Source organism: Lissotriton vulgaris, chromosome 2_1 (assembly GCF_964263255.1).
Source record: "Lissotriton vulgaris chromosome 2_1, aLisVul1.2, whole genome shotgun sequence".
Classification (NCBI taxonomy): domain Eukaryota; kingdom Metazoa; phylum Chordata; class Amphibia; order Caudata; family Salamandridae; genus Lissotriton; species Lissotriton vulgaris.
This window is the reverse complement of record NC_141687.1, coordinates 22829281-22842309: the sequence shown is the minus strand read 5'-3', so window position 1 is coordinate 22842309 and position 13029 is coordinate 22829281. Positions and strand designations below refer to the sequence as shown.

Genomic DNA, 13029 nt, shown 5'->3' with positions numbered 1-13029 from the left:
TCCCAGCGTTGCATCTCGCAGGTCCCGCATCGCTGTGTGCGCAAATCTTGGACCAAAGGAGGTGCTGGAAACTAGGAGTCTGCTGCCTGTGGGGTGTGTAGTGCTGCAGCAGGGCTCCGAGCGGTAGAACCAGGGACTCCATCTCCCAGGAGTCCCTGCGAGTTCAACCCGAGACACCTGGGCCGCTCTCCCTGCTTGCCCCACCCCCACCAACCAACTCGCTAATATCAATAGGACACTTTCCCCGCTGCGCGGGAGCGTCCCGGGAGAAGCCCGGGACAAGGGCGGGGCCGTCTGCGGCCGGAAGAGACTGGACTGGGCCAAGGCTCTTGGTTGCTCTCCCGAGATTGTGGGGCATTATTTTGTTTTGTAAGCCTATCTTGTCTGCCTTTGCTTTTATGTTAGCTTGGGGCACTTTTAGCTGATCAGCTGTCACTCAACTGTAGACTTTACGAGAGCCTAGTGTTCGCGGTTCTCGCCGTTTCCTCTCTTGGTGAGGACGATGGAGTGCCGCGAAACTAGAAGTATGGCGTCGGCGGGTGGTAAAAAGCTGACCGGCACATTAGATTATTTTATTGTGCGTACCAATTCCCTGATCGATCAAGGTATCGTACTCATGGAAAGAAGGGTCTCCCAGGAACTGGCATTAGCCAAGAGATCGTCTTTGGGTCTCATTGGTTCTGCACGCACCCCTGATACTTCGTTACACATACCTAACCCTGTGCAGACTCTTGTTGATGAACATAATATTAACTGCGTTCAGCCAGGCTTACGAGACCCATCACCCCTTAACCCCCAGGCTTAGGCTCACAACCTCATAGGGACTAGTTTGGAGTTTAACCTGGTAGATCATCAGGTAGACTCTCAGGTAGCGACCCTAAATGACCAAAAGAGGGGGAAGCGGGGGGGGGGGGCCATTCCCAAACGTAAGCATGCAAACACCAACATCCTTGGAGCTAAGAAAGTCTGTGCTATAACAGCCGGGAATACTAGTACGGATTCAAATGAGAGGGGTATAATGGTAGAGTTGAGAGGTCCCAGTAGGGAACCTGTTGGGCAGAAAACTGGGGCAGAAGTAGTTCAATCTGAGATCGCAAGTTTACCCTTGAATATCATTGATGATACCATCCTGGATAACTCCCTGGCTGATATCCTCAAAGACAGCATTATAGCTGACAGGTCGGGGGTCGATAGACCAAGAGTGACTGATGGGGAGGAGGAGCCCATAGGCTGTACTATAACAAAAATTATCAAAAAACTACTCGCACCCTTAGAAGCTAGGCTTCATGGTATTGAAAAACTGCTTCATGATATACACAAGGATATAAGGTTTCAGGATAGCCATTATGCCAACAGGGCAACTCATGCCACCGCTCTAGCCAGCAAACCCCGGCCTGCGGGCAAGAGCTCAGTAGTGGCCAAAAACAAGACACCCAAGAATCCGGTGCTGAATCTCCCTAACCCTGTGAGTAATGCCTCCTTCTCACACACAGCTCGACAGGAAGAGGCAGACACTCAATGCCTCCTTCTCACACACAGCTCGACGGGATGAGGCAGACACCCAATGCCTCCTTCTCACACACAGCTTGACAGGATGAGGCAGACACCCAATGCCTCCTTCTCACACACAGCTCGACAGGATGAGGCAGACACCCAATGCCTCCTTCTCGCACACAGCTCGACAGGATGAGGCAGACACCCAGTGTCACTCACACACAGCTCGACAGGAAGAGGCAGACACCCAGTGTCACTCTCACACACAGCTCGACAGGATGAGGCAGACACCCAATGCCTCCTTCTCACACACAGCTCGACAGGAAGAGGCAGACACCCAATGCCTCCTTCTCACACACAGCTCGACAGGATGAGGCAGACACCCAATGCCTCTCACACACAGCTCGACAGGATGCGGCAGACACCCAAAGTCTCCTCCTCACACACGGCTCGACAGGAAGAGGCAGACACCCAATGCCTCCTTCTCACATACAGCTCAACAGGATGAGGCAGACACCAGGGACCCTCCTCACACACAGCTCGACAGGAAGAGGCAGACACCGGGGGCCCTCCTCACACACAGCTCCACAGGAAGAGGCAGACACCCAGTGTCACTCTCACACACAGCTCGACAGGAAGAGGTAGACACCCAGTATCACTCTCACACACAGCTCAACAGGAAGAGGCAGACACCCAATTACGCTCCATACACACAGCTCGATAGGATGAGGCAGACAAATTAATTGCACAATTGCCTAGGCACACTAAATTATAAGTCCAAACTGTAAAATGGGCATTAACCCATGCAGAAATCAAAGGAAGTCCATTTAGGTATTTATTTTTCTTTATTCTTCTCAATAGTTCATGTACAAAAGGAAGCAATAGCAGCCTACACGTGTTTCGTCCGAAGTAGTTTTTCATGGCTAAATAAGATAGGCAAAGCATGTCGACACACCAAAGTATGGAGTCTTGGAGACTGTTAGACCTGGCACCATTGGCGTGGGTCTCCCTTCCATTTTTGCTGTTGCCTCATGTATTTTTGCTGGTATTAGATGCTTTGGGCACTGTGCCACTGCTATCCAGTGCCACAGTGCAAGTGCTCCCTACTGTAAATTGATGTACTAATCAGTGGTTACATGTTTGGCTATATGGTTTACTTGTCAGACCCTAGTCTAGTGCACTGAGTGTGCCCAGGGGGTGTAAATCCAAAATGTTGCTGGTGGGCCTGCAGCACTGGTTGTGCCACACACAGAAGAAGCCTTGTAAAATGTGTCTAAGGTCTGCCATTGCAGAGCCTGCGTGCAGTCTGGTACTGTCATGCTGACAGGGCAAGTGCACCCACTTGCCAGTCCCTAAACCTTCCCTTTTCTTCATATCAGTCACCCCTATGGTAGGCCCAAGGGCAGTGTGCATTGTAAGTATAAGGTAGGACAAGCCCTGTTGTGTGTGGCATGTCCTAATAGTGAATTACAGCCATTTTTCGCTTTTCACTATTGCAAGGCTACCCTGTGCTCCACCCCTTTCTGCCTGCTAGGGGCATCAGACAGCAATCATTTAGGGTAGGTAGGAAGAAGCGGAGCACAGGTTAGGAGGCACCAGACAGCAATGATAGGATATACGATAAAAAGGATTTGTATAGCGCTCGTTCACCAACGGTTTCTTGCCGCTGGGGTGGGAAAACATGATCAGAGGGAGGGAGATGTGATTTAATGGTTGTACGCCTGAGAGAATAGCCAAGTTTTGAGGGATTTCCTAAACAAGGGGTAGGACTCTGTTTGGCGTAACATGGGTGGCAGTGAGTTCCAAAATTGGGGTGCAAAAATGTCTCCATGTACGCTCTGATTGGCGTAAGGATAGTGTCATATCTTTCAGGATAGTGGTGAACCAACGTTGTGCGTCATGGGGTCTTTTTTGATTTATCTTCCCAAGTGGGGCCAGAGTGTCCCTGCCAGCGGCCAGCCAGGCGTTGAGGTTCTCCACCTCAACATGAGGAGAAAGCTGGGGGTCGTGAGAAGGGGTACTGGGAGGTTTAGAGGTGGCTAGGAAGGAGCAGAGTTCGGTAGTGGTTACCAGACTCCAGTTCCTTGCCTTGATCATCCCTGAGTGGGGGGTTTTGGCCGGGGGGGAAATGGGAATGGAAAACGATATAAGGAAATTGTCTGACTATGAACATGGGGTGATCTGAATATTTAAAATCTCCAAGTTAGAGGACCAGACCTGGACAGCAATTTGGAGCGGGAGTACTGTTTGATGGATTGTCCAGGGTGTGTGGCCCCTGGCCCCGGTCAGCTGCGGACGGGCGCAGACGGGCTTACCTCTGGCGCACATCCGGCGTGCCCGCTGCGCGCGACGGGTAGCACATAGGTAGGTGTAGCTAGCGGGCCCGCCCGATTCGCGGAATTCCGCCCCCAACTGAAAGTGACGAGTTACTGCTGCCTGTGTGAGCCTGCACCCTCCACAACTATCGGGCAAGCCCGTGGTGGGCCGGGGTGCAAGCGGCAAAACACGACAGGCGAAGCAGGTAAGATGAGTGACCAAGTGTTCAAATTCGCAATCAATCGACACAGCACAAATTATTTCAGTGGAACAGTAAATACAAAGAGCAGGTCAGGGATCCTATGGGGTAGGCAGGAAGGGGTGGAGCTCAGGGTAGGGGCACCAGACAGCAATCCTATGGGGTAGGCAGGAAGGGGAGGATTACAAGGTAGGGGGCACCAGATAGGGAGGAAGGGGCAGAGCACAGGGTAGGGGCACCAGACAGCAATCCTATGGGGTAGGCAGGAAGGGGCGGAGCACAGGGTAGGTGGCCTCAGCACGAAAACAGCAACCCTACAGGGCAGGGAGGAAGGGGCAGGGGGCACCAGCATCAGAAGGGGCAGGCAGGAAAGAAGCACCACACAGCAGGCAGACAGGAAGGGGCAAAGCGCAGGGTATGGAGCTTAGATGGGCCGGGCAGGAAGTGGGCACCACACAGCAAACCCACGGGGCAGAGCACCGGGTAGGGGGCACCAGCACGAGAACAGCAATCCTATGGGGCAGACAGGAAGGGGCAGAGCACTTAGTATGAGGCTCCAGATAGGGCAGGAAGGGGGCACCAGACAGCAATCCTACAGGCAGGAAGGGGGCACCAGGCAGCAATCCTTTAGGGCAGGAAGAGGCGTAACACAGGGTAGGGGGCACCAGTACAAGAACAGAAACCCTAAGGGGCAGGCAGGAAGGGGCGGAGCACAGGGCAGAGGCACAATTTTGCCAGGAAGGGAGCCCCACACAGTAATCCTACGGGGCAGGCAGGAAGGGGGCTGCAGCGCACAGTAATATTACGGGGCAGGCAGGAAGGGGCTGCAGCGCCCAGTAATCGGGGGCACCAGATGGGGCAGGCAGGAAGGGGGCACCACACAGTAATATTATGGGGCAGGCAGGAAGGGGCAGAGCACAGAGTAGGGGGAACCAGCAAGAGAACAGCAATCTTACGGGGCAGGCAGAACCCCAGGTGAGGGAGAGACGTGAAACATGAGTGGTTAACCTCTCCCAGACATTTGCACAACACCTAATTATGTGCATGAAACACGAACAAACGCCACATTCATGGCAGCGTCAGGGCGGTGAGCAAACACGCAGTAAAGGGGCAGGAGGGGGTGGTGGGCGTCGACACTGGATGCTCACGCTGGGGCGAGGGGCGCCGCAAGACGGCACGGTCCGTGGCACCAACCCTGGCACAGAAATGCGCCTCAGCGCTCCATTGCACAGATGCCTCTGACCGGTCACATAAGTCAGCCACGGCACAGAAATGAGCCCCCAGCACAACACGGCACAGAAATGAGCCCCCAGCACAACACGGCACAGAAATGAGCCCCCAGCACACCAAGGCACAGAAATGAGCCCCCAGCACACCAAGGCACAGAAATGAGCCCCCAGCACACCAAGGCACAGAAATGAGCCCCCAGCACAACACGGCACAGAAATGAGCCCCCAGCACAACACGGCACAGAAATGAGTCCCCAGCACACCAAGGCACAGAAATGAGCCCCCAGCACAACACGGCACAGAAATGAGCCCCCAGCACACCAAGGCACAGAGGCCCCGACAGGTCACACACGCGCCTGTCATGGCACAGAAAGGAGAACCCAGCACAGCACTGACCAGTGTGGCACACGCCAGCCATGGCACAGAAATGCGCCCACCACACTCCAGAACCCCCTCACAGGTCACTCAATCCAGCTACGGCACAGAAATGCGCCCACCACACCCCAGAGCCCCCTCACAGGTCACTCAAGCCAGCTATGGCACAGACATGCGCCACACCACACCGAGGCACAGATGCCCCCCGACAGGTCACACACACGCCAGCCATGGCACAGAAATGAGCCTCAACCACACCGCTGCCCAGAGGTTGTGACGAGAGAGATATTCCAGTCTTGGCAGAGAAACGGGACCTCAATGCTTCACCCAACAAAGGGGCCTTTGACTAGACAGGCATATAATAGAAATGTGCTCTCACTCCTACAGGGCTTCTCAGCAGAGAGACCGCAGAGTCACAGCACAGAAGTGTGCACTCACTCTCACACAAGGACCTCTCAGCAGAGTGAGATCCTTGAGTCACGGCACATATGTACCCTGACTCCTAAATAAAGGTCGGACTGGTGAGATTCAACTTAGCACTGAAGCGTGCCATCAACACCCTAATCCTGGCATAGAGTCACAGCACATAGGAATGTTTGTGGGTAACAGAATGAAGTGGTCTTCACAATGACTGACATCAAGATCAACTCGTGCCGTTCTTTAACTGCCTGAGCCCTGCTCATGGCACTGTGGGTCATGGGCTGCACTACGTAGCATGTCTTTTCACTTCGGAGCAATGCCACAAAGTGAAGTTCAGGTCCTGCTGCAGGAACCCTTAGGGTACCTGCTGAGCTACATTGGATGCTGATCGCCATTGTCACAACGTCTTCACTCTCCAACCTGACATGAAGAACACACACAAGAGCAGGGAAACCATGGACCGGCCTGAGCATCTACGGGGAGACAGAACAACTCACAAGCATAGAAATGGGAACTCCAGACTGGGCAAGTCCGCTTAACCCAGACTGCAGAAATGGAAACAATGGCCCAGCTGTTCACGGACAGGGATCCAGACTAATTCCTGACTCTAGAAGGTAAGTCCTCAGGTCCTGAGCCCCTAGAGGGATGAAGAATAACTCAGGACTCTAGATTGGCAGTCCACGGGCCTGATCGCCTAGAGTGATCCAAAATAACTCAGGACTCTAGATTGGGAACCCAAGGTTGTTGAGCACCTAGAGTGAAGCAGAATAAATCAGCTTCAGAAAGCGAGCTTCGAGGCCTGGGCAACTAGCGTGACCTAGAATAACTCATGACTCTAGAATGGGGACACAAGTTTGACCACCTAGAGTGATGCAGAATAAATCATATCTTCAGAGAGGGAGCCTCGGGGCCTGGGCAACTAGAATGATTCTGAATAACTCATGACTCTAGAATGGGAGCTCAAGCCGGAGCACCAAGAGTGATCCTGAATAACGCACCTCTTTAGAGAGTGAGCCCCCACAAGCCTCCGCATCTAGAATGATCCAAAGGAACTTGTGACTGCAGCAACACCAGAAGGGGCATGAATGCCTAAAGTGAATCAGATTAACTCATGACTCTAGAATGGGAATTCAAGCCTGAGGCTCCCAGAGTGATCCAGAATAATGCATATCTTCAGGGAGGGAGCCTCAAGGCCTGAGCAGCAGAATAACTCATGACTCTAGAATGGGAGTCCATGGGCCTGAGCACCTAGACCGATTCAAGGTAACAGATGATAGGGCTGGTCACCTAAAGTGATCCAGAGGAACTCAGTTCATGAAGGGAGCTGCAAGGCCTGATCGCCTAGAGTGATCCAGAATAACCCATGACTCTAGAATGGGAGTCCACTGGCCTGAGCCTTTAGAGTGATTCAGAAAAACTCAAGGAGTCTAGAAGGGGAGTCTACGGGTCTGATAACTCGGGCCTGATAACTCGGAGTGATCCAAAGTAACACATGACTGCAGCAACACCAGATAGGACCTGGCACCTAAAGAAATCCAGAATAACTCATGACTGCAGAAGAACACACAGCCTTGGCCTGCAACACAGGTCTTCAAAGCAATGGCACAAAACAGAAGTCAAACTCATAAGTCTCCAATAATGCTTCTAATATCAATGCCCAAAACCGGAATTAACATGCAATAGAAGCCATTCAGAACCACTCACCCGAGCAAAAAGATAACAGTCTGTGGAAGTTAAAAGCCCTTCTGATGGGCAGAGAGGTTTGCTTGGCCCTCTTGGGTAACCGTTGTGACTCACACATTTTATTATGTTTTTTTAAGTAGGCCAGGTGTCTCCAAACAGCCCACCACCACAAACTACCAGTAGCTCCCAGACACCTTCAGAGTAGCTCACAGGCTTGAGTTCCATTTCGAAATAAACACAGGGTCACATTTTCCTTTTAAAGTTAAGGGGAGGCTTGTTTATTTTGCATTATTATCATCAGGCTGTACAAAGCAGAGCCTGATAATGAGCCGTGCCTAGTCAGACAGGCTGGAGCACAGAGGACTGCTTATGTAAATTGATACTTGTATAGCGCACTACTCACCCGCAATGGTCTCAAGGCGCTTGTACGAATACCGCTGTGGAACCCATCCTGGCTTTCCCTGTGAGGCGTCCACTCCTGGGAACCCCCATGGTGGAGGCCAGGCATCCTTAGCGTTGTGGGGGGATTAAGCAAGCTATTGCCCAGAGTTGCAGAGTGGGACTCCATGATTGGAATAGGCACGAGGCAAGAATTATCAGGTCCGTGGAATTTTGAGCCCAAGACCCGCCGAGGCAGGGAATTGAACCCTGGTCCCGGGCCAGACCTCTGCATCAGGGTCTGCCGCTCTAACCATTGAGCCACACTTCTCCACTCTGAAACTCTGAGGTATTTAACTAAGAAATAAAAACCCTTGTCAACCCAACACTGGAGGTGAGAACAAAATTATGTTTTTAAAGCAAGGCAGAATGTAGCTTATATTAGGCCCCCTCGGCCCATTGGATGGACTTACTATCCACCATCACAAAAGATCAAATCCCTAACCAACCCTGGAGACACTAGAAAATCATGTGTTATTAGCTGTTTAAGAGAGGGAGAAAGTCGCAGTGAGAAAGTGGCAACAGCCTGAGAAAGACGCAATCACACAAGCTGTAACATCCACATTAGTGGTAGTCTGCCACCAAGATCTGGCACACATGAAACCTAGGGTACCTATGCACATCGGCATGTGGGTGCCTGTATGAAGGGGTGGGTGCATGGCTGACAGGGAACACATGGAGCTAAAACACCACAACAGGCGGGGGAACCTTTAACTGGTGGCCATCAATTAACTTAAAGAGAGCTTAACCTGCAAATATGGGAAGCTGGATGGTTAGAGTAACAGCAGTTTGGCTTTCGAAAATGGACTCACTGGTAGGTACAATCCAAGAGCACTGAAAATGGACTCACTGGTAGGTACAATCCAAGTGCCCTTGTTAAGTGATGGCAAACCACGAAGACATATTTATAAAACAAGGGGCAACCCAGTAACCCTAGGACATGGGTTGTATAATGATAAAGGAATGATGGTCAGATCTGTTCCACACAGAAACAGAATGGACGCTTTTGGCGGTGCTCTGCACTGTAATATCGCAATTACGAATGCAGAACTTCTCAATAACGAGACAAGTACACATTGAATAATACGAGGAATTGTAATGTGATTCTATTCACTTTAAAATCGGTACCATTTAACAGTCAACCTACACACTGATACTTCTTCCATAGCTGTGGACAATGTATGGACCCTTCCCCTATTCAGAGGTCCTGTAACCTATGACATGTTAATCTATTGCCGGATTTAATGTTGGGCATTTACGCCACGAACACTATCCAAGGAGTGTTTTTTTCCATTTTCCAGCCTGATGACCCTGTACAAGCAACAATAGAAGGTTGAAACGTTGACAATGTAATAGTGCACTATATATATCGAATTCAGGAGCCTGTAACTCTAAATTTGAGATTAAATAACTGTGCATTCTTCCGAGTCACTACAGACGTATATACTGTACAGCACTAGTGCACTCCTCACTCACTTATATCATACTCCGTGTGCCATTGTGTTGTTTGGGAAACACCGCTTTAATTACAAACTGTGCATGTTAACAGAGCTCAAAGAGTTCACCTTCCTATGAGTATCTAGTAAAACCAATCCTCTGATTTGTTATTTACCATTGTTTATGTGGAAGTTGAGGTTTACACTTCCCCAATAAGGGAGCATGGTTTCCTTGATCAAGTCACTAAGGCAAGCAGGCACCTGGCCTTCCAAACGCACAAACCAAGTGTGTCCACAGCAGGTTCATACCCAGACCATATTTCAGGATAAACACTATGCAGATGATTACTTGTCAGATTATGTCTTTGGAAACTTATCCCACATTGATCTCCTGACAACTAGGGCTCTCCTGGAGCTGTGAACACCACTGGCATTAACCACAGACTTTTGGCAAATGCATATAATCCACTACCATTAATGTCAGTGTCACGCAACAGGAATGTCTAACCTTGTTGAGTGGTTAGTGGTCCCTAGGGCATCTTCCTGGGTAGCCAAGTGGAATGTAGTACTAACAGGCTGGTGGAATGTAGTACTAACAGGCTGGTGGCTATCATATTAGAAGGCAATGCCATATGGGGACTATCACTGACTGCCAGTAGGCTGTTGGCAATACATTTCAGAACGTCACCAGATTTAGCTCTATTGGCAGTCAGCACTAATAAACTGGTGGAGGTCAGCACAGACAGCAATCAACAAAGAAAACTAGCACTCTTAGGCCACTGGCTTGAAAAACCAGAGGTAATCTGAACTGCAGGAAGCTCAAAAACAGCAGTGATACAATGGCTCACCTGACTGCCTTCTTCTGAACATTCTGCGGGTTGGAGGGCTTGAAGGGGATGATCCTGGGCTCCCAGTTCTCCCCACTCTCCATGGCCTGGCCAGCATGGACAGAGTTAGGTCTCCTGACGGCACTGTTCCCATCCTGCAGCAGGTCTCCAGCTCCACCAACACCATCTCCACGGCTCAGCGCCGCGCAAGGCTCCTCCACCCAGGTGACGCTCAACAGGCTGAGGGTGAAGCCTAGGGAGATGCCGATGACCACTGGCCCTACTGGCCGGATGATGGAGAGGATCATGGATAATCTCATCACGGAGGGCCCAGCACTAGGTAAGAGTGGGACTGGTCCAGCGGCGCCTCCCTCCGCGATGACCCCACTAATGCCCAGTGGATCCGTGACTGCCAATGCACCCAAGGGGGTAGCCCTGATGTTCTGGTGCAAGCCTTTCTGGTCTTCTCCTGGGAATTAGTTATACGCCTTTCAAAACTCTTGTAACAAGCAAGAGGGTCCTAAACCCCGGTGTGCCCACCTTTCCTTGGCCTGTAGCTGCGAGAGGTTACCCTACATTTCCAGCTTGCCCAATTCTCTGACAGGGGTGTGTGTGTGTGTGTGTGGCGTTTCCACAGCCCACTAGAAATCACACTGCTCAGGGATGGAGTAGCTGGCCCTCTGCACGCCCAGGGGCAGCCTCTGGCCCCTGCCACAGCACTGGGTGGTCCTGGGGCCCCTCAGTGATCACACAGCACAGGGTTGGAGCAGCTGGCCCTCGCACACAGCACTGGGTGGTCCTGGGGCCCCTCAGTGATCACACAGCACAGGGTTGGAGCAGCTGGCCCTCGCACACAGCACTGGGTGGTCCTGGGGCCCCTCAGTGATCACACAGCACAGGGTTGGAGCAGCTGGCCCTCGCACACAGCACTGGGTGGTCCTGGGGCCCCTCAGTGATCACACAGCACAGGGTTGGAGCAGCTGGCCCTCGCACACAGCACTGGGTGGTCCTGGGCAGTCTCAGGGCTGCTGTCCCCCCTCACTGTGATGGCATAGAGTCTCCTGAAGTTGGGCTGTCTGTCTCCCCCTGCCCCTGTCCCTCTCTTCTGTTCTTTCTTGCTTCTGTCTCCCTCACCAGGTGCCTGAGCCTCCCTCCCCTTCCTGGCTCGTTTGTAGTTTCCTTGGAACCCCTAATGCCAGCCTGGAGCCCAGTGGGCCCCTGTATGCCCTGGAGGGGTCACTGCCCCCTCTCTCCAACCACTGCTTCTTCCCTGCTCCCTCCAGTGGTCTGTCTGGGGTCTCGCCTCTGCTCAGTGGCCCTCGGGTCTCTGCCTGGGGCCCCCGTGTGTCTGGTCCTGTCCTCCTCGGGTCCCCGTGTCCCTGCTCCCCGCCTCTGGCCTCTCTCTCCCAGCCCCTCCTGTGCAGCAGGCTCTGCTCCCTTCTTCCTATCTCTCTGGCCCTCCTCCTCTCTGCGCATGCGCAGTGCCGCCGCTCCAGGCCTGTCTCGCGCTGGCCTCTCTCCCTCGCGCCGTCTTCCTACAGACTGCGAAGACCAAAGCCAGGCGACGTGTCCCCCGATAGGCTCCGCCCACACGTGCGTCATCGCTCTCAGTGCATGCGTCACTGTTAAGCGTCTATTGTCTGGAGAAATGGGCTGTCGGGAAGGGGCGGGGCAGTGTTTAGAGACGCTCCTCCTATCGCCTGGGAGGGTTGGAGAGGTCAAAGGTCTACGTTATCGAGCGCCCTATCACAGCGAGGCCCGACGCTTCATGACTCGGGACGTCTGGCAAGCGACGGTGCAGTGACCTGACCCAGACATGGCAGGTTCTCTAGTCTTCTATCATTACTTCGCACAGTATTTTATTTTATTCATTTATTTATGCGTTTTTATATAGCGCGGACTTTACCCAAAGGCGTCATAGCGCTTCACAATAGGAACAGAAAATTACAAATGAACAAATTACAAAAGCAGACGATAAGTAACATGAGGTAAAAGTGACAATTGTGAGCAGTCTGTACAGTAGGGGTCCTTAAAACTTTTTAATACTATGTCAGGAAACGGAGGCTGCTGATTATGCTTTTTTTTCTTTCCTGAACATTACAGTAGCCAATAAAAATTATTATTATTATTATTATTAGGGAGATTTATAGAGCGCCTGGTTTACGCCGACAGGCGTGTCCCCGCACTATGATAAGTGGGGTGAGCAGTTCGAGCAGCCATCACAACCGTCTACCGTCTAAATAAGTGAGTCTTGAGTTTCCTTCTAAACACGGATTCTGAAGACTCCAAACATAACTCTGACGGTAGGTCATTCCACTGCTTCGCTGCCAGATATCTGAAAGACCTTCCCCCCATACGCGCCTTCTTGATTTTTGGAATTTTCAGGAGACCTGTGCAGGAGGAACGCAGAGTCCTTGTGGGCTCATAACTGGTGACCAGACTCTGTAACGGGGCAGGGGCTTTGCCACCCAGAATGCGGTGACACATGGCAAGAGCTTTGAATTCCACCCTGCTCCTAACAGGAAGCCAGTGCAAGGCCTGGAGTGCTGCCTTTGAGGAAGATCTTCTAGGAAGCCTCAAAATAAGGCGAGCGGCGGCGTTTTGCAGCTCCT

The 13029-nt window shown here is 51.9% G+C and overlaps 1 protein-coding gene across 2 annotated transcripts in view; it reads right to left on the bottom strand.

Moving 5' to 3' along the window:
* Positions 1-11961, bottom strand: part of CHPF (chondroitin polymerizing factor) — a 160268-nt gene extending 148307 nt beyond the window's left edge. The window contains exons 1-2 of one of the 2 annotated variants that reach the window (XM_086954353.1): positions 11418-11961; positions 10439-11276 (exon numbers count right to left, since the gene is read on the bottom strand). In XM_086954353.1, the coding sequence (XP_086810479.1) occupies positions 10439-10737 (299 nt within the window). In that variant the 5' untranslated portion in view covers positions 10738-11276; positions 11418-11961. Of the gene's footprint in view, positions 1-10438 lie in introns of both variants that reach the window. The other variant, XM_086954351.1, reaches the window with a different exon arrangement.
* Between the last annotated feature and the right edge of the window lie 1068 nt (positions 11962-13029).